At 37.1% G+C, this 22,183-nt stretch overlaps 1 protein-coding gene across 43 annotated transcripts in view; it reads left to right on the top strand.

Annotated features, from left to right (window-relative positions):
- The window catches only part of ELAVL2 (ELAV like RNA binding protein 2), a 157,567-nt gene that overhangs the window by 79,025 nt on the left and 56,359 nt on the right, over window positions 1–22,183 (top strand). For 18 of the 43 annotated variants that reach the window (XM_069474287.1, XM_069474286.1, XM_069474285.1 and 15 more), the window contains one exon: window positions 8,722–8,965. In XM_069474287.1, coding sequence (XP_069330388.1) covers window positions 8,722–8,965 — 244 coding nt within the window. Of the gene's footprint in view, window positions 1–5,796; window positions 5,888–8,721; window positions 8,966–22,183 lie in introns of those variants that run through there. The other 25 variants (XM_069474281.1, XM_069474271.1, XM_069474284.1 and 22 more) reach the window with 4 other exon arrangements.

Genomic DNA, 22,183 nt, shown 5'->3' with positions numbered 1-22,183 from the left:
CAGTGTGCTTTCTTCTGGGTATATCTGGAATCTGATGACTTCTCCCCTGACACTACCCTGGTAGGAGTTGCTGTCGTCCTACACCTGGATTATTGCAGTTGCTTCTTGACTGGTCTAACTGCTTCCAAACTTGCTGAGTCCTCCTGCACACCCACACACAATTTATTTTCACAGTAGCCACGTGCTACTCCTTTGCTCAAAACCTTTCTGTGGTTTCCTTTCTTGTTATGATGGCCTTCAAGGCCCTATGTGGTCTGGCCTCATTACCTCTTTGACTCATCTCCACCTACTCTCCCTATAACTCCTTGCTGTTCTACACAGCAAACAAGCTTTGCCCTGGCTGGTGGTCTTTCTGCTTAGAATCTGCTCTTCTAGATATCCTTATGGGGGCTGTATTTGTTTCCTATTACACCCGAAACAAATTACTTTAAACTTGGTGGCTTAAAACAACACAAGTTTATTATCGTACAGTTCTGAAGGTCAGAAGTCCAAAGTGGGTCTCAGTGGGCTAAGATGAAGGTGTTGGCAGGGTGCATTCCTTCTGGAGGCCTTAGGGGACAGTCTGTTTCTTTGCCTTTTGTAGCTTCCAGAGGCTGCCTACATTCCTTGGCTGGTGGCCCCTTTCAGAGCCAGTAATGTCCTGTCAAGTTCTTCTCATGCTGCATCAATGACACTGACTGTCTTGCCCTGGACTCTTGTAATGACATTGGCCAAGCCCACCTTGATAATCCAGGATAATCTCCCCTCTTCACGGTCATCTGATGGACAACCTTAATTCTATCTGCAACCTTAATTCCCTGTTGTCATGTAAGGTAACATATTCAGACTTCAGGGAATAGGATGTGGACATTGGGATCGGGGAGGGCATTATTCCACACAGCAGCCAGCTCACCTCTGCTTCAAACCTTGGCTAAAAGCTCACCTTCTCAGTGAGGCCTACTATTTAATACTGGAAACTACCCACCCCGGATCTCCACATTCTCAACCCCCCCTTACTCTGTTCTGCATTTTCATTTATTCCAAAGTGTACTTATTTCTTGCTAATATACTATTTTCTTATATATGTTCATACTTGGTCTGCTGCACACACCTCCTGTTGCACATCTACACTCCAATATACTTCTTTACTCTGCTAACCTCCAGCACCTAAGACTCCTTAGCTCAGGAGAGTTGCATGCATGTTTGTTGAATGGAAGAATGAACAGAGTGTAAAGCTTAAGCAGATCTTTTTTGCCAGGTCTTTACTTTCCCATTGCCCAACCTGGATGCCTGTAATGGACCTGGAAGTGAAGGGAAGGACTTGGGACCCTAAACTCATTATCTCAACTCTCTAATCTCAAAGCTTTTAATCCTGCCAGCTCTGGAACTACAAAACCTCGGAAAGACTGGCATCGGAGAAACTCCGTACTTTGTCTGTAGAAGCCATAAAGGGCTAGGAGACAGAGAAATGTTAGTATTTGCTGCCAAAGAACATTCTCCCTGTGACTCCTGCAGTGTTTGTCTCTGGAAGCGTTTGGACCCTTGTTAGCCCCAAGGTGGAAAATCTGAGTTAGTGGAATCCATAGAGCCAGTGAGACAGCTGACATGGTGTGAAGAGTTGACAGGGATCCTAGGATAGAGGAAATCCTGTGAAACTTAAAGCTATAAACCTTTATTATTTTAGGAACCACAAAGCAAAAGAAAACAAACTAATGGCTTACTCCTGTAACTGACACGTTAACCTCTGATTTTAGCACTTGGTTTACTATTCTGTTGCTTAATTCAGTAAAGCCAGAAATGTGTCCTGAAAATACCATTTTAGTGATTTGAACGGGAAAGATAAAGCATTTGCTGTAGGCATGGTGTCTCCTAGGCAGATGACCCCATCCACCGCTTACTCAGCTCTCTTCTGTAAGCTCGTATTCCTTATTTTACTGATACTTCAAGGGCTTGAGTTCCCCAAAGGAAAGTCTATTTTTGGCAAAGGTTGTGTTTTTTGTGTTGTTTTAGGTAGGTTTGGCTCTAAAACTTGAGACAAATGTCTTTTGTTCACCTGTAACTTACTCTTTAGGGAGAGGTTTGATGTGGAAGGGAAGGCTTTGCGTTAGACTGAGTCTGCCGTGGTGCTGTGCCAACCAAGGTACTGAGAAACTTTCTAGCTGCAAATAAGGTAGATAAAGGTCACTTTATCCAAGCCAGAACTTCCAGCCCGAGATAACTTGTCCTCACCTCTAGCCATGATTCTTTTCAGAGACGTTACCATTTATGTTTGCCTGAACCTTTCTAGTTAGTATCAGGACTATTTGTGATTCACGACTTCAATCATGATGCATTTCTAAATGTCTTGGTCAAAATCTGTATTTTTTTTTTTTTTTTGCATTTACCTTTGCTTTTGCCATTTTCCCGAAGTCAGACCCAAATTTCACGTGCCACATCTCTATAACCCTGCTGGCGAGAGGCTTGGATTTGTCTTGTCTTCCAGGTTTTTGTAGTTGGCAAGTTGGTCTGATAGGTTTTTGAAGTAAAAGCACACAACTAACTGATCACCCAAAAGACAAATGGTTTCCTTTGTTGTACCGTGTCACAAGAATTTGGATTTTGGTGGGCGAGGGTGGCTGATGGAGTGTCAAAAATTGAAAAATTTGGTTTCATAATTATCTCTGGTTTGAAATACTTGAGGTGGGATAGAAAAACAAGCTACCAAGTTTACATACATTTAGGGAGGTGATTTGCCTTTTCATTCTCCAATTTTTAAAGAAACTGTTCTTGTCCTTGCACACATTTTTGAATGCTTAGTCTGTACAGACCCCGGAAACGGAGGAGGGGTGGGTTTGGAGGGAGCCTTGCAGGCAGATGAACGGCATGAGCAAAGCCAGAAGAGTGAGATTGTGGGTTGTTTGAAAGACAAGGAGAGTGGTTCAGATTTTTAGGTGCTTGAGTAACAAGGCTGGTAAAACTAGTTTTAGAGGATCTCAAATGTTTATAGTGTTTATACTGCACTTAATTTGATAGGCAGTAGGGAGCTCTTGAGGGTTTAGGAAAATCTTTCTGAGAACAGTGTTACAGTAGATTAGGGTGAGGAGGGAGGGACCTTTAGGAGGCGGTAATTTGATGGTCCAGAGGAGGGTGAGGGCCCAGATCAAGATGGTAACCTTGGCAATGGAGTGGCTTGTGCCAGGCAGGACTAGCCTCACTAGGGCTGGTCAATGGCACTCTCAGCAGTCCTGCTAGGACTTCAACTCACAGAGGTCTGGTCCCCAAATCAGGTGGTTTCTAGGTCGTGGAAACCTATTTATCCCTTGTGACATTATACTAAGTGAACCCAATGAGAATTCTCATTATATATTTAAGATGTTTTTGGTTAACTGTCTTGTTTGGTGGCTGCTTGGAGGTTCGAAAATAGTGAAGAAGCTGATTAGTTTTCAGAATTTTTTTTACTAGAAAGATTGGAAAATAGAGACTTTGCCTTTTCTGTGACCAGGAAACTGTTGGAACAGTTTCACTTCTCATTCTTACTGTTCCCAGATATAAAAAAATAAAACACTGGCTTCCTAAATTCCACTCTCTTGTAAGAAACTATAGATGTTAAAGTATGTAGAGGGCTGTTTAAATAAAAACAAAATTCAGCCTAAAAAGTCTTCATGGCTTTTGGGAAGTAAACTGTGTAAATGTGAAAACCTAGAGACCACACCCCCTACCCCCAATAAAATCCATGCTCTCATTAAACTAACACCTCATTATTATCTCTTAGAGACCAGGGAAAGTTTAGAATATTCTAGATTGATCTGTGCTAAAGTGCCTTTTCATAAATTATTACATGGAGAATAACAGGAGGAAAAGCAATCCGAATTGGCACAATTGATATCTAAATTAAGAGGCGAACATATATTGGAACATTATTTTTTTAAGCCTTAAAATTAATGGCTCTATTTTGCTGGAATATGGCCCTTTTTTCCCTTCCAAAGAATTTCAGAGCCAGTGGAATCTATAAATAGTGCACAGCCCGGTTGTCTGTGGTAGATTGAGTATAGCAGAATCGCCTGTCCTTAAGTGAAGGGGAAGTAGCTTTACATTTTTAGTAACTGAATTGTTGGCCAGCATAAAGGTAAGGGCCATGTGAGCAACTTATTTATAACTTCCCATAAAGGTATGTGTCTGCCTCAAGCGGAGAGACTGTCTGGGGTGCTTGAAATGTAAAAGTGCAGAAGAATCATTTTCCATCCACAGCCTTCCTAGCTAGTTGGTGCAATAAAGTGATTGTTCACGTCCCTGGGGCTTTCAGAAAGAAGCGTGTCAATAGATTAGCTCATTAGTGTCCGCCTCCTATGGAACAGAAGGGACTGAGGCCATTAAATAGAGTCTATAGTTTTATGTAGTGGGAAATGTTTAGATATTAACTCTTGAGGGTATTCAGGACATAAATTTAGGCTTGGTTTAACCTGTTGGGTGTGGTCGTCCTGTCTTAACTCATGTAGTCTAACCACGGTTGGGTTCTTGTCAAAACCTTTCATGGGTATAAAGCACTTTACTTTTTCACAGATTCAGTTCAATTTTAAGTAGGGTTTTTTTTTTTTTTTTTTTTTTTTAAATCAAGAACATAGGTTAGACTGCATTCTCTGGTTACGGTGGGAGAAGGGAAGAAGAGTAAAAGATTTCCATGGCATCCTGTAAAGAGTATGTTAAACCCTTTTGGTAGATGCCAGAAAATGGGATCCATTATTAGTGTCATCACTAGCATCAAGAGTTAACCACTTACAGCCAGGTTTAACTGTAAGGATAACATTTTTTTAGTTATAAATAATAAAAGTACATAAGCAAAAGGCATTTTCAGCCCTTGTTTTTTATTTATTATTTCTCTACATTCAGGGACTTAGTTTACTGATTATTACGTGGACCATTTAAAGCATCTGAGTATGTGGCTAAAAAGTAAACTTTGGCTTTTGTGCCAATATCGTGTCTCTGTTTAGTATTTGGGCAAGTTGTAATAAGTGGTAAATGGCCCATTAACTATATTGGAGGCCTCATAGCAGCACTAATTTCAAATCGTGCTGGGTTTACAATTTACATATTAAAAAATGTTCACTTGATTTCGTTCAGGGACAAAGCTGACATCCTATACAAGCATTACTCCAAACAATCCTATTTATTGGTCCAATTATTTCAATTGAAAGATGCTGGTTTACTGCCTCTTAGTATATGTTAACAATTCTCAGTGAAACTGTTAGAGACCAGTTTGACTATAGAAGCAAAATAACCTCACAGGGTTTCGATTCACTTTTAATTTTAAGTCCCAGGATTAAGGATCATTTGTAGTATAATGTAACAGTGTGGGCAAATATAGCTTCTCTTAATGCCCTTTTCATATTTTGGGGAAAAGGGTGCTTTTATGCAAAGCAATCACTTATGAATTGCTTGAACGATTTTTCTCACTATAAAATTTCATTCACATTTCCTCCCTTCTCCCACATCTCTTAAGAGGCAGGACAGCCTGCAATATTTTGTTTCATTTCATTTCATTTTATTTTTTTTAATTTTTGAGATGTGGTTTAAGGTAGTTCTTCAGGATAGATGCCAAGTTAACTAGTTAATATTGTTTTAAAATCAGGCTCTTAATTAAAAATGCTTACATTTGTGCAAGAAAACTACATGTTAAAATGAATTTGGAAAGATTAGATTGGAATTGCCTCAAATTCAATTAAGCCACACTGCATGGACGTGCTGGGAATATCAATACAATCACTGTAAATTTTGTACAAACTGATTTGTTGCATTATCTTGCTCATCTAACATACGGTACTTTTTGTGTCCATATTGCAGACGGCAACTCCAAACTAACATGGCAGTCAGACTGTGTGATGTGGCTTCTCTGCTTAGAAGTGGTTCGTGGGCAGCAGAGCCTTGGACCGGGGTCTGTGGGATTTTTCTTAAATTCTGTAGGCTACTTTTTTTTAGCATGTTGCAGGAGTGCTGAGGCCATACCAAACACTTGAACCTTTCATTTGGCATACTAATTATTACATTTAACCTATTGTGGTATGGCCATCATTAGGACTTAAGGCACATTGGAATTTTAACTATAGTGGTATATGTAGCATCAGAACCATGCTCTTGTATGTAACTTTTTATAATCTAAATTAGGATCTAGTGCAGACTCAAAAGAGTGACAAGCTATTTTTTTAAAACAAAAAAAGTTTTGGTATGGTCTGAATACTAAGTTACCGTAATTCTTTACATTCTGTTTACTATGTATTTTTTTGGTTACTAAATTTTGAAGTTATTCATAATTTCTGATGCTCAAAAAAAAAAATGTTGAAATTGTAAATCTGGCTGAAAATTATTTGCCCAGTAACTGTTGAAAGAGTTTGCATTCTGTGAACAGTTGTGTTGAGCCTATCAATGGAATATGCATTATTTGTAAAATATAGCACATTAGTATCATTTTATTCTGAGCAGATGGTCCTATAGCTGAGAGATGCTGTAATTTTCAGCTCACACAGCCTACTGCAGCTGTTCACTTGAATGTTGGCTTAGGAGCTCATTCTTGCCACCTGAACATGGAAATAAATGTGCAATTAAGTGAGGAGTGTTTGTTGTCCTTTCTAAATCTTGCTAATTTCAGTCAATGAACACTTTATATTTCAAATGCCATCCCAATGAGCTTTAGTCCAAATCTTACATTTGGGGCTCTCATAGTTTCTAGTCGTATACCCTAACTTTTGAATAGTGATTTGTTTTAATTGGCTTTGGCCACTTTCTTCTTATAGCTCATTGTTTTCATAACTGCTGGGCAAAGTTTTAAACCCAGAAGAATTTTGCTGTGGGAAGAGCAATCCACAGCTAATATTCTACAAACTGGAACAGTTATGCTTTATTAGGAAGCCTGAAACTTTGCTTCTTAGTTTCAAATAGATTTGTTAATTATAAAGCCCATGTCTTCAATTATTTCAGATTTTGTTTAATAACAGATTTCCAAAGTTTTATTTTCCTTTACCTGCTTAAGTATTCCCTGAGAATACTTACCCAAGAAAAGTGCTTGCAGCTTGTAGAATAAATACCCATTTCTTTGAAAAGGAAATGAAGTCACAGAGGGGTTACAGGTGGTTGGATAGTTTCAAAGCTATTCTGGATTTTGCCTCCTGTGTTTTTTTTTTTTTTTTAATTTTTTTTTTTCCTAAGTCATGACAGCACTGATTCTTGTCCAGCCTGACCAGTCTCAACCTAGTCAATTGACCAGTCTCAATCTGTCCTCTGCTGCCTTCTTTTATACACTTCTCCTGGCAGTGGAAATTTCTTACTGTATGTTTATCTGCTCGTGTGCCCTTTTATTTTTCTTAGGCAGTATGCTTTTTAAAAGACAGATTTTTCTCTTTCCGTGTAACCCTCTTTCCCTTTACTTTGTTTTTTTTTTCTTTGCCTCAAATTCTTTGCCTTTTCTATGTTAAAACTTCCCTAAAACTAGCATCCTGTCAATTCAGAATTGTCAGTTTTGAGTAGTTCTTTGTGGAGCTAAGAGATGTATTGTATGAAATAAAAAGGATAATCCTTTTAGTGATACTTTGATTTTTGGATTCCCCCACAGTCTTGACTGTCCAAAGTGAGATAGTTATTGGAAAATGCTTTTGGAAAATTTGGGCCTGTGGTTTGTGACTGTTTTGCTCAAAGAGCATAGGATTGGTTTTTAGGAAACTAGATCCAAAATTGCTTAGTAAGTGATTTTTTAGAGTAGCCTGAATAGTTTGAGGCCATTTTCCCCAGGTCTATTATTTATCTGGTATTTGGGGTTTATAGATAGATACCTTATTACTTGAATTTTCAACAGGCTTTCGTGCTCAAATGAAATTTCCTTGGACTGGTCTGTTTGCAGAAGTTGATATATTTACATTGTTGTTTTGGTGGACTGGATAGGTTTTTTCCCCCTCCTTATAATCAGAGTCAAGGCAAAATACCATATTGAATTAATTGTTTGGGAATTTTATTTCGATGCCGTAGATCAGTTGCCTTGTTGGTGATCTTTAGCTGCCAAGGTTGACAAGAATGGCCTTTTGATTCTACAACGCAGAGAAAGTATTCATAGCTTCATTCCCAAGTTATTCTATAAATCCTTTTCACTCCCTATCATATAACATCTATTTTTTTTCTTACCAATGGTAGAGATACAAGATACTGTCAATCAAAAACATTTTCAATATGTAACCAAAACAGTACATGTTGACAATTTTATATTTTTTAAAGTGCTCTTGCTCCTTGATTTTTAAGTTAATGGATGTCTGTCTTAGAATATTTGAACCTCTTAGACTAACTGAAAATCTCTTCAGAGTTAGGTCATTTTTTGTGTTTCTTGTTTTTCTTTGGTAGCATGTTAAGCACTTTTATTTCTAGTATGATTTTTAGGCAGGGTACAATTCTGTGCCCTTTGGTGTACTAAGTTTTCTCTTCTGTGGACACTGCAGGTGAGTAAGGGTATGTGAATAGACCCAGGATGTGATTCTAGAAAATGTTTAAGATTTAAATTGTGCTCATGTGCATGTATGGAATATGTATATGAAAGTATAATTATAATCTTAAGTTGAATAGCTTAATATGAAGTAAAAATTAGTGTAGGTGTTACACTTTTTGTTGAAGCTTTATTGTAATTGTAGCAGAACGACTTGTGTTTAGTGACAAGTATTTAAATTCTTGGATGGAATCTCTAATAGGTTGTGAAATATGAATTCTGACATTTCTTATTTTCTCTGTTTTTAGCAGGTAATTGCTGCCATGGAAACACAACTGTCTAATGGGCCAACTTGCAATAACACAGCCAATGGTCCAACCACCATAAACAACAACTGCTCGTCACCAGTTGACTCTGGAAACACAGAGGACAGCAAGACCAACTTAATAGTCAACTACCTTCCTCAGAACATGACACAGGAGGAACTAAAGAGTCTTTTTGGGAGCATTGGTGAGATAGAGTCCTGTAAGCTTGTAAGAGACAAAATAACAGGTATGTGGTTTAAAATAAATGACTCACATTTAAAGGATTGTGTTTTAAGATATGAGAAAATAATAAGTTTACTACTTATAAATTGTTCAGTGCTGCAGTTTTACACCTAGATTTTCTATTACTGACTGTGTCAGCAATTTGAAACTTAGTTTTAAGTTTTTCTTTTAAAGCATAAAATATTTTTTGGGCAGTATATATTTTAACTGGACTTTAATGGAAAGTGTTTTAAAAGTGTGTGTACATTTGGGGTGGCAAGTGTCATGTTAACCTTTATTTTTTAGTTTCCTGAGCATACACAATTTAGCAATAGCAAGAAGTAAGAATATTGTGTTTGGGAGAGGAACAATAAACCTCTAAAAATGTCCTTTCCCTTAAGTTAGTATAGTCCTCCTGCTTATAATATACATGAAAAAGTAATTGATACTATTTGCATGGTCATTGAGTAAACATTTGCACTGATATAATTTGAATGTAATGAGATCTTGTGTAATGTTCCTTAACAAGGAAAAGAAACAGTGTAGTGTATGAGTTCCCTCTCTTATCGTAAAGATAAGAATAAAAGGTTTCATAACTTGGCCTTAATGGTGGTACATTTTGAATAATAGGTAGTTTAAAATCTTCTTAGTATTTCAAAAGATTCGACTAAATTTTTAGAGAAAACCAAAACCTAATTCTTAAGGGGCATGTTCTTGGTATAGAAGGGTTAATACTTCCTGTGGGAATTGTATTTAAACACACGAAACATGTATGAAGTTTCCTATAGACAGACCCCATGGCTTTTTTATGTTATTATTAAATTTGAGTGATAGTGTATCAGAATTGCCTTATATGGTTTATAACCGCAAAATATATGACTGAATGTTTGAAATGAGTAAAGAATACTTATAAAGGCTTGTGGAGAATGAGACCAGGAGTTTGAACTCTTTAACAGTCGTGTGACTGTTACATGACTGTCATGTGACAAGTCAGCTCTTGACTTCAGGTTTTCATTGGTAAAATGAGGTAAAAGGCAGAGAAAAGGGGGTCACACTGGGTTATTTAAGGTCAATTTGACTTTTTCTGAGAGATGGTACTTTTTAGCTATTCTGTTGATCAAGACAGCAGGACTTACCCTAAGCTCTCCAAGTGAGTTCTCAGAGCCAGCACCTACCTAAGCTTGGCCCTACAATCATATTTCCTCAAGCTACAGATTGAAGCTCACAGAGGGAGCTTAATTCATTGAAATCAAATTAAAAACTGATTTTTATCTATCCATACCAAATAATTATATTTTAACTAATTATGTTGCAAAGATGTTCACTGTGCTATCAGGAAGGTTCTTACGTTCTTGAACACTGATAATTAAATGGATGAGCTTTTTCAATTTCTTTTCCAAAAGCAGTGTGATCAGCATATGTGAAATTTATAAAGAAACAAGTTTTAATAAGTTGGAAAAGGAGAAAACAAATGGCTCTTATTATGTCTCTGTCCTGATACTGAGTTTTTTTTATATATATAAATATATATATTTTAAGCAAAACAATATTCTTTACATGTGGATTTTGCAACCCCTTTGACATAAAGGATAAAATGTGATAAATGACATGTAGGCTATGACATAAATGGTATGGTATCTGGTTTGATTGTTTAGTAGCTACCCTACCATTTAAAAAAGAAAAATACTTGAACAGAGCATAAAAGTCACATGTTTTGTTATGCCGGGAGTAGTAGATGAAAATTTTAAACAAATCATACATCATTTGTGTTAGGCAGTTGCCACAGGAAACATTTCACAGATTTTCAGCTATCTTCTCTGGTCAATCTTGAATTATATTGTTCTGTAAACCTTTTTCTAGAGCTATTATGTGAAAACACGGGGTACATTTGAGTTCTACATCTTCCCATTTTTTGTCTGTCTGGCTTTAGTGAGGAGGACCATGGTAGTAGAACAGCAGCAGCACATGGGTAATTCGAAATACATGGTTAGATACTGAAAAACTGGGTTAGTATTTGTTGTCAGTTTCCTTCAACCTCTGACCCTCGCCCATTGTCTTTTCATTGAGAGAAGGGGGCTAATGGAGAATACCAATATGGTAAAATGTCTATTAAAAATATTTGGTAAGCAAGTGGAGTGCCCCAAAATTCCGTGAGTAAGGCATAAGTGTCAAAAGATGTTTTCTTTTTTTTTGTCTTTGATTACGTTTTTTTTTAATTTCATCACATTATAGGGGTACAATAGTTTAAGTTACATGTATTTCCCTTGGCCCCCCCAGCCCCCTGAGTCATAGCTTCAAGCATGTCCATTCCCCAGACAGTGCGCATCACACTTAAGATTATATATTTTTAATTGGCACATAATAATTATACATATTTATGGGGTACAGTGAGCTGTTTCAATACATACGTACATTGTGTAATGATCAAGCAGTGTATTTAGCATTTCTGTCATCTCAAACAATTCATCATTTCTTTGTGGCGAGAACAAAGTCCTTTCATCTGGTTATTTTAAAATATATCATACAAAATGTTGTTAACTATAGGCACCCTTCTGTGAATAGCACTCCAGAACTCATTCCTTTTATCTGTGACCCTACACCCATTAACCAATCTCCCCTTCTTCCCCCTTCCTCAGCCCCTGATAACCACTATTGTACTTTACTTCTATGGGATCAACTTTTTTATGTTAGTTTGCATGTGATTGATGTCATGGTATTTATCTCTCTGTGCCTGGCTCACTTTACTTAATATCCTCCACGTTCATCCATGTTGCCGCAAATGACAGTATTTCATTCTTTTTTTATGTCTGAAAAATATTTCATTGTGTATATATACCACATTTTCTTTATCCATTCCTCTGTTGGATACTTGGGTTGATGTCATATCTTGGCAATGGTGAACAGTGCTGCAATAAACATGGGAGTGCAATAATCTTAAACTGATTTCATTTCTTTTGGGTATATACTCAGTAGTGGGATTGCTGGATTATATGGTAGTTCTATTTTTAATTTTTTGAGGCACCTCCATACTGTTTTCCATTGTGGCTGTGTTAATTTGCATTCCCATCAACAGTGTATAAGATTGAAAGATGCTTTTTAACTTCTTATGAGATAGTCATAATTATTCCTCAAAATCAGTGTTGCGTTGACACACAAGGTTGAGAAGTGCTGCACTCCATAGTTCACTATTTAAGAGCCACACTGCAGATCCTCAGCATATTAAGAATGATGAAAATTCCAACAGTACAAAAAGCTGTTTGATTTATAGTTCCCTATCGTTATTCGATCGTGGAACTTATTTGAGGGGGATATCTTTCTCACACAACGTTTGTACTGAATGTGTTGCTGTAAAAGCTTTTGAAATCATTTGGTAACTGATTATTAGATAATTTAATATGAAATTCTTCCCTAACGTGATCACATCAGTAAAATGAGCATGTTTGATAAAGTGAATGTACATGATAATGAAGTATAAGTTTAAAAATTGAGTAGGCAAATCTGAAAACGAGGCACCCCTACTTCTAATAATCCAGTTTGGATTTGGCCCACTGACATCTTATTTACAGTATGGGTTAAAATGGCTTTCAGAAGGTTCCGACTCATTTAGCTTTAAGCATAAATCATTCTGAATTTATAATATTCGTATTGAGCAAAATATTCTAGTAAATGGTAGGTATCTAAAACTGGGTTTTGAATGGTTATGCTTTGCAAAGTAAGGCACACTTCCCCTAAGAAGTACTATTGATGTATGTCTAGCAAGGTTTTGAAAGAACTTGAGGAAATTTGGATTCTGCCCTGTGGTGTTCAGCATTAGCCATCTTGTGCAGTTTCTTAGCATAAACTTTAGAGGCAGGGCACAGTTCTTTGGCCGCTCTCCGATTACCCAGCTTATTCTACCCGCTGTGGAGCAATTGAGTGAGATGTTTGTATTCTGATTTTGTAGGTGCATGAGCATTAATTGGGTTATAAGAAAACTATGGAGTCACTTTTCAGGAAGAAGATTTGAAATCCCTCCTTTTTACTTTTTTTAAATCATACTTTTTTTTTTTTTTTTTTTTTTTTTTTGTTGAGACAGAGTCTCACTTTGTTGCCCAGGCTAGAGTGAGTGCCGTGGCGTCAGCTTAGCTCACAGCAACCTCAGACTCCTCGGCTTAAGCGATCCTACTGCCTCAGCCTCCCGAGTAGCTGGGACTACAGGCATGCGCCACTATGCCCGGCTAATTTTTTTTTCTATATAGATTTTTAGTTGTCCATATAATGTCTTTCTATTTTTAGTAGAGACGGGGTCTCGCTCAGGCTGGTCTCGAACTCCTGACCTTGAGCAATCCACCCGCCTCGGCCTCCCAGAGTGCTAGGATTACAGGCGTGAGCCACCGCGCCCGGCCCTTAAATCATACTTAATGCTGAATTAGGAAACTATATCTCAGGTACAAAAATGTCTAGTTAGGAAAAGTGTATGCCTCTTTCCTTAGTCCTTGAAGGGAGTATATAATTTTTAGTCTGTGTCAGTGTTAGCAAATTAATGTCATTGTTTTGATAGAGTGAGGATTAGGAAAGTACGTTAAGAAATGTCTTTAGTAGCAAATACAATAATCTTCTCCCTAGTCTAAATTCTATTTGTCATGTTGTTTGTCAGGCCCTCTCTTTGGGCTCCTGCCCAGCTCTGTGCTTCAACCTGTTTCCTATCTATAGGCATTCATCATGAGAAGCTGCTTGTGCAGCTTGGCTGAGGTTGGTCTATCCCTTTGAGTTCTTAAATGCACTTCAGAGTCCTTGACACCTGCTGATGTTGCATTCTACAGGAGTGAAATGGATTTTATGATTCAAGGAATGAATAATAGAGTGTTAGAGCCAGAAAAGCCCTAGAAGGTGACCTTAGCCAACCCATATTCTCCTTTCTACCAAATGTCGCAGGTGATGAGGCCTAGGTTTGTGAAATGACTAGTCCAAGGCCACACAGCCATGAAGTGATAAAGAGCAGGGAGCAGGATCCTGGTTCTCTGATTTCTTTAAGCAGGAGACCAACTGATGAATTTATAGTGAGACATAAAACTTACAGAGTTGCCCAAGAGGCATTGTCTGCTGAGTGTGTTGCCTCTGGAAGAGGAATGGAAGATTTTTGAAAGTCAGATACTGAAGGATACACAAAATGATTAAGAATATCCATGCATCTCTAGAAATATAGTTGTGAACTTGGATATTCTAGTGGTTCCCACATCTGGCTGTGCATCCTCACCTAAGGGAGTTTTAAAAAATACAGATTCCCAGTGCCTTCAGAATGTGTTGTCAGAGAGCTCCCCAGGTGGTCTTGAAGCCCAAGAAGTTGTGGGAATCACATAGCATTTCTTAAGCCTGGTCACTAGGATGCCCTTGGGATGATTGCCAGAAATTCAGGTTCCTGGGCCCTGTCCAGATCTGCTTAATCAGAATCTCTGTAGGTGGGGCCTGGAATGTTCTAGTTACCTAGGAGTTACCCAGGGCTTTTCATGAACATTTTGCAGGGAGATGGACTTCCACGTTTACTTGAATTCTGGTGCGGGGGTGGATGAGAGAGGTGTTAGAACTGCAGTACCTAATTCTTTGGCAAGCTTAAGTTTCAAATGCTGCCCCCTCCTCAGCATTGGCCTCTGATAAGTTAGTTCCTGGGGTTCAGGACTGGAGATGTTGAGTTTAAAAGTCACTAGACTGTGTCTTTACTGAACTCCCAATCTGTATCTGAGAGTGTGTGCAATTTTTTCAGAACTCCAGGGTAGGTTGTTTGTTACTGTTATTTTTCTTTTCTTCTAAAAGAAGAAGAGTTAGAGAAGTATAGTTAGCTGAAGACCTCAGGTAATGAGTGTTTCTTGTTTTATCTTGGTGTGATGCTTTACTCTTACTCTATGAATTGTTTGAGTAGGTCCTATGCTGACCCTATCAGCTGCCAACTAGAAGCTTTCAGACAAAAAGGAAAAACAAAACCCAAAACAGACAACAAATAAAAACTCCATGGGGCTCAAGGAGATGTTGATTACCTCTGAACAGGTATTACCTTGTGTGGTAAGGAAGACTTCTCTCCCCCACCCCTTAGGGCTAGTATAGTTAAATCTTTTTTTATATGGGAGTTCTTAGCTAGATTTACCTTAAGTCTCTCTTGCTTCCTGAGAATTTAAAACCAGTTTTGATCCTTGTTTATTCTATCAGAATAATGTGATTTTCAAACTTTGTTTTAATGGTGTAGGATTCTGCCCTCATAAAACAAATACAATCTTAGCCTCTCAGGATTGAAACAGATAAGTGGTATTTTATTAGTCTAATGCATACCTTAAAATTTAATAGCATTTATTTCCTGTGGTGAAGTCAGTCAATCATTGTGAACACAAGGCTGTTTTGATGACCATTAATTTGAAAATGTGATTCTGTATGTCAGTTACAACCTTATGTCAGCCTGTTAGATGTCCATAGTGTCAAGAGATCAGTAATTCTGATTCTTGCAGACAAGTAGTTGAAGACAGCAGGGTGGTTGGGTGAGTGGGTGGTAACTTAATAAACACCTCACTTTGCAGAGTCTGTATGTTATTTAATTAGAAAGATGGCAGAAAGGCTGTGTGTGTTCCCAGGTCTGTATGAAACAAGATATCTGGACTGCAGAGGGGTAAATGCTTTGTTGGTCTCTACTGTATTAACTGTGGAATACAATATATTTGAATCTATATTTAAATTTTAGAGGCAAAATTTGTATAAAATGAAATTTGTATCAAGTTTGTGGAACCACTGATGCATTTTTGAAACTTCTGTAATAGATAAGAGGTAACGGAGAAACTTTATTTGCATCTTTATTAATATATCTTTAAACCTAATTATTTTTTCATTATATTTTTTTCTTTGCCAAAGGTAATGGCTAGTAAGTCATTTTACTATAGAAGCTTCTTATACAATTTGGGAGAATTTAAAATTTATTCTTCAAGGTTCATTTTTCGCTTGAACCTGGGTATTTATATAGAACAATTTTTAGTGTCAGTCTTGATTGGTTTAGATGAAAGATTCAGAATGATGAAAGTATAAATTTATAGAATTTTAGAAATCAAATACAGTACAGTACTTTACCATTGTCAGAGAGGAAAAACTTCCTCTACCCTTTTAGGCTTAGTGCCTGGGGACCTGCAAGTTAATTGGAGAAAATACATAACTTTTATTAATATTTTACATGCTTGGGAGTTGACAGAAAAGTGAAACTCAAAGAAGTGGTTAGACTTTGGGGCTTATATACCATTTTAACAAAGGAAAGATTTGGGTTTGAGGGATGATAAATTGTGGGGAAGTGGCTAGGAAATATATGTAGGAAGTGAATGACAGATAAGGGTTATTTTTTAGCAAGGTTTGTTTATTCAGGCTCATCTCAGTGTCAGCTCCATCTCTGGTGATAATAGTCATTCTCCCCTTACTGATACCCGACAGCAGACACTTTCACATGGGGAATTTATCCTGTTTTTAAGCAGAAAAGGGGAGGTCAGGGAACTCTTGCATGTGTTGTTTCTCATTTGCCTTCAGCTTAAAGTAATACTTGAGCCAAAGCGGAATATTTTGGGGTAGCATATTCTGCACTTCTTCACCATGAAATAAGTTAACTTCCAGTCCTGTGGTAATGAAACCTTTCATTAAAGGCTAGTTTTGGGGAAGAGTTTTCTGTATCCTCATCTATTGTGAGGATACAGAAAAGTTTGAAACAGAACCATTTCTGATTAATTTGTAAATCACCTGGATTTGTTTCCCTGATTTCCTGATGTTGATATTTGTTACTCTGTATTTTATTTCTTTAGAAGATATGTGACTTTCAGGAGCTTTGTAAGCAGTTTTCCAACAGCTTTTTTAGAATACTGGGGAATGAGGTTGAACCTATGGAGTAAATGAAGTTTAGGGGTTTTGATTTTGTGCTTTCATGGCCCTTGTCACTGGAACTTCTAGAATAACCATATTTGTCTTACCAGTAGATAAGGAACATAGTCTTTAATACCTTTCATTTTATTCTTTTGTTACTTTGATAGGAAATACAAACTTTGTTAATGTATTCATATTCATTGAAAATAAAAATAGAGTTGAAAAGATTTGCTTCCTTATAGTTTAGCAAGGTATGAGTGTGCAGGTGTGCTATTTGCTATTCCAGACCTTTTCTTTCTTTCTTTCTTTTTTTTGTTTGGTAGTCCTTATTTACTTTGCACCAGGAGATTAGTATACAATAGAAACCATTCTTAGTTTATTATTAAGTGGCTGTCATAGTAATGATGGAAAATATAGATGAGAAAGAAGATGGTAAACTACAATGAGAGAAGATAAAGAATAATTAAATTCTAATACAGGACCTCTTAGTTCTTCCTTTTATAATCTATAGAATGTTAAAATCCTATTTCTTCTCAGGTATGAAAATGACTTATTTTTCCCTACCCCCATTTTCATGATATAGTACAAAATCAGCCTATTTTTGACCGTTTTATTCTACAGGGTGCCCCAAAAGTCTCCATACAAAGGAAAATTTTGTAATGAATATTTTGTAAAAAAAAAAAAAAAAAGGGTACATTTTGCTACAATTCCCATTTTCCCTATGTATGGCGACTTTTGGGACACCCTGTATTTCACTACCTTATCTATTACATTACTTTAGCATTAGCCTGTTTTTTTTTTTTTTTAACTTTCTGTCTAAATTCTGAACAGAGCAAAGCATTTTTATTTTGTACCTATTGGAACATTTCCTTTTAAATATTCCTGGACAGAATGGTTGATGGTTGAAGCTGAAGCTGTGCTTCAGAATTTGCCAACTTCCTTTGAGCTTGTTCTAAGTTAATTGACTTTCAGCTGAGTACACTGCTGCTATGGAATTTTGAGAGCTGTAGAAACCCTCAGAGCATGGCTTTCCAACTATAAAGGTCAACTTTAACAGATATTTTCTGGCATTTTACTTGTGAGTGTCACTTGATTTTTCAGGTCTATACATTGGCTTAATTAGCATGTTTTACTCCTTCAGTTATTTGTTTTTGCTCTTTAAAATTTTGGAATGTCAGTATTTTGACACCAGTGGATGCCCCTTTTTATTGATGACAAATGTAATCAAGTATTTTTGAAGGGCTTTAAGCTGCAGAGCAGCATTGACAGCTCTTCTAACTATTGTGAAAAACAGGTCCTTAGTTAAAACTATTTTGGGGGGAATCTAACTACTCAGTAATCTCTTACACCATATGTCATCTTTAGCTAATAGAGAGGTGGTCATTCTCTATTGTTCTAAATTAGACAAAGATTCCCATGTCATACCTTGTACCTTCTTCAAGGGAAAAAGCAAGATGGCAATCTCTAAGCTGTGTTTATAAGAATAAGAGTTTCTTGTATATGAAATGGACTCGAATGCGGTGGTAATAGGATTTACACCCCCCCCCCCACTCCAGTTTTTATTTACTTCGTTTGGGATCAAGTTCTTGGGATCAACATTGAACAAAATGCCTATTGCCTCCTCCCCTGCTAGGGGGTGGCCTAATGAAAACTAGTTTTAGAGGTTAGAGCCTAGAAAGAATGTTATGTTTGGATTCACATCCCAGCCTAGCCACTTAAATTGTGTTGTGGCCTTACGTGAGCTATTTGACTCTGGTCTTCAGTTTTCCATAAAGTACCTAGTATGCAGGGGCACTCTCTCTGTCTTTCCTATCCTCTGCTTACCAGTTAATATTATTTAGTTGCATAACAGTTGCAGATTTTTTTTTTTTTTTTTTTTTTGGTAAACCGGTTTTTGACAAATATCTTCAAGTAGATGTGTTGTCCTAGAATTCTTACAGTTTTTCATGATGTGGGAAGAATACAAAGCTAGTTTTCTATCATTTGCTTTCTAGGTGGTTTGACCAATATAATTGGTTTTCGAGGGATGGAACAAAGTAGGAACAGGAAGGAATTGGGAGCCCAGAAAGATGATTAATGATATTACACCAGCCTTTATGAACTAGAGCACTGGAGTATGGAGTTATTGCTCTATGTGGTATTGTGTGAATGTTATTCGGAATGAATTAGCTTGACTTAAAATATGAAGGTACTCTCAGCTGAGCTTCCCCAGTGGACTATTATTGGCCTGGAAGGTCAGCAAGTTGTTAAATTGAGCCATGAAGTATTGGTTAGATAAAGACTAACTGTGGTTTATTTTTTACTTTTATTGACATCTCCTTCCTTAAGATGAATATCCCTTTAATATAAATTGCAAATACTATTACTAAATATTCTCACTTCATCAAATAAGATGTTCAAGTAGAGAAATACAGAGACCTGTGTTTTTGGCTGTTAAGAAGCCTAGTATTCCTGCAGTGTTAGCAGATCAGAGGACTTAGAAAAATTGCTATCCTTTTGTTTTCTTCTCTGTTGAAATATTCATTGAAAACATTTAAAGCATCGCTTCATTCAGTCATCACAGATTTTACAGATTTCAGTTTGTATGTGTGGGGAGGGCGATTTCCATGAGGGCACGGTTAACTTAGCAGATGCAATTTTACATCTTGTTTTCCCTTTTTTGTTAAATCCTTATGCATATTGTGAATTAGAATTTATTTTTAGCTCTTAATGAGTTCTTTTCTCATCATTGTACTTTTTGTTGGAACTCTGTTTTGTACATAATGCTTTGATTTTGAAGGAAGAGTGTATATGGCTTGCAAGTCCTGTATCCACCTCCCCCCCTGCTTCCAGCTGAATTAAAATTTGCATTTCTTGGTGAAGGATGATAGACTTGGTTATTTATTACCTTGTAGAGTAGATGCCGTGATGCCCTTGACTCTTCACAACCTGTTTGACCTTTGGACTTGATGCTGAGACAGTGAAATCTTCCCTTTAGAGTAAGGTTTAAGGAAGGCATAGCTGCGTGTAATCAGCCAAACCAGGATCACTGCCTATTTTCAAGGTCACTGGAGCCTGAGGGAACAGCTTTATTTCCTCACATTTTGATGCTTTAACTCCAGTCTTAAGGAGCCACTGGTCATTAACACAGTGGCCTCGAAGGTACTGTCTTCTGTATCCTTTTTCCTTACCCTGGCACTAGTCCACGAGAGCTTTTTTCAGACTACTGAAATGGATTGTGATTTGCTCTTAGTCTACTTTCAAATACCTCTAAATAGGTTATGATGTATCAAATCAATAGACATCTCTTCATATATAAAATAAAGGAGCTCTCCTAAATTATTTCTCAAGTCTTTTCTCTAAAATTATGTGCTTTTTCTCTTTTTTGAACCTGAGTACTAGGTTAGCTGTTAAACACGGTGCCAAGTGATTTTGCCATGTGTAGTGCAGGCAGCGTATTACCTTCTCAAGCAGTATGGTTTTGAGATCTAATATCTTTAAGTCTTAAGATATTAAACGAGGTTTGTTTTTAGACTCATATATTCTTAGTATTTCTGGGCTTTTTTTCCAGAGGTAAGCGCCTTTATTCATGTTGCAGTAGGCTTAAAATACAGAATTGGTAATACTGATTTGTTGTGTTTTATATCAATACATTTCTTTTTTATAAGTGCTGAAAAATCAGGAACCTTTGGAAGAAGGCATGATAAAATTCAGTTATATCTGTAGCTGTAGAGTAGTCAAAAGTGGACCTGATGTGTTACTTAAAGGCAGAATATGGAATTTTCTGGGGTTAGTTAGCTTCCTTACTCTGTTTGAGATTTCAGTTTTCTGAATGTGGAAAACAATATATTTGGACATAAGCATCAGTGTGTCTAATATTATTTTCTGGCTTATAGAGCTGGAAAACAGACTTTTAAAGAGTTCTTCCCCTAGGTTTTTTTTTTTTTTTTTGAGGGGTGTGATATTTTAAATGGACTTGTTAGTTTAGTGTATACAGCCATGAACTAATTCTGGGTAGTTGATAGCAGGCACCAAAGAAGGAATGAGGCTTGGATACTCTGCAGGTTATAATGTAAGCAGGTCTCGGACCAGATCTTGCCACACATATAGACATCAAGCTAGCAGGCCTAAAATGACTGATAAAACTATTCTGAAAGCATGGTAAAGTCCCAATTCTTCTTTAGGTGATTTGAACACACTTTACATGAACTGTTCATTTGGGGCTGACAACATTCCAAAGATTGGATTCTGTGCCCTTGCTTTGCATCATGCAAAAAGGAATCCCTTTAAACAAAGACTAGACCATTTAATATTTGGAGGTTCTATCCATTTGGAGGTTCTAAGCACCTTGGATTAAGCCACCTTGGATTCTTGCATCTTATTTTTCCAAGGGTGGGTGGTGTCACTAAACTAATTTAGCTAATCTACATATCTTGAATATCTTTAATTTTACCAATGAGACTCCATTTCTAACACTCATTATACTAATTGCAAATAAATAGTTTATAGACCCAAAACCTGTTTTGGTATTCCTTACGCACATTAGGAGAGAATTGGTTGTTGATTAGATGTGAATAGTAGGTAGGCTTTACTAGTCACTTTTGGATCTCGGCCCTTACTTGTATAACACTGTGCCAGTTAACCAGTCCTGGACTGTGCATTGATGATAGCATGTTAGATAACTACGCCTGGAATTAAAGCTTACACTGCTGGTGCACACATAACATCACACTGATTCATACCAAATTTTAAGAATACTTTATTATGGAAAAATATAACATAAAACTTACAGTTTTAACCATTTTAAGTGTACCATTCAGTGACATTAAGCACATTCACAATGTTGTGCAACCATCACCATTATTTATTTCCAGAACCTTTTTGTCATCTCAAATAGAAACTTTGTACCCATTAAAGTTTAATGGGTGTAAAGTTCCTGTCCCCAGCCTTTGGTAACCATTATAGTTGGTTTCTGAATTTGCCTATTCTAGGTAACTCATATAAGTGAAATCATACAACATTTGTTATAACAAAGTATTTAAAAAATTAATTATTTCAGGAGATACTAGTTTTTATCCCCCTTGGGCTGTAGAATCTTCCATATATTTTATTTTCCTTCATCTCCATATGGCTTTAGGGACCAACTCCTCCCCCTGAAATAAATAGCTGCTTTATCTCCAAACTTGGTTCTTACCACTTTCCCCTATAAGAGGAATACCTAATTAAAATACTAAATTTGTGCAGTACTTTATCAGATTGCTGACTACTTGTAGGGACTCCATCTTGCCCCTTTGCAGTTGTTGAGCCTGGATCAGACTTGTTTTATTTTCAAAGTTGGCTCCAGTCTCTATCACTCAGCAGCTAATGGACGGCCACCTGGAGGGAGAGGCAGTGGTGTGTGCAGTAGATT

This window comes from Eulemur rufifrons, chromosome 7, assembly GCF_041146395.1.
Source record: "Eulemur rufifrons isolate Redbay chromosome 7, OSU_ERuf_1, whole genome shotgun sequence".
Classification (NCBI taxonomy): domain Eukaryota; kingdom Metazoa; phylum Chordata; class Mammalia; order Primates; family Lemuridae; genus Eulemur; species Eulemur rufifrons.
This window is presented reverse-complemented; position numbering and strand designations above follow the sequence as displayed.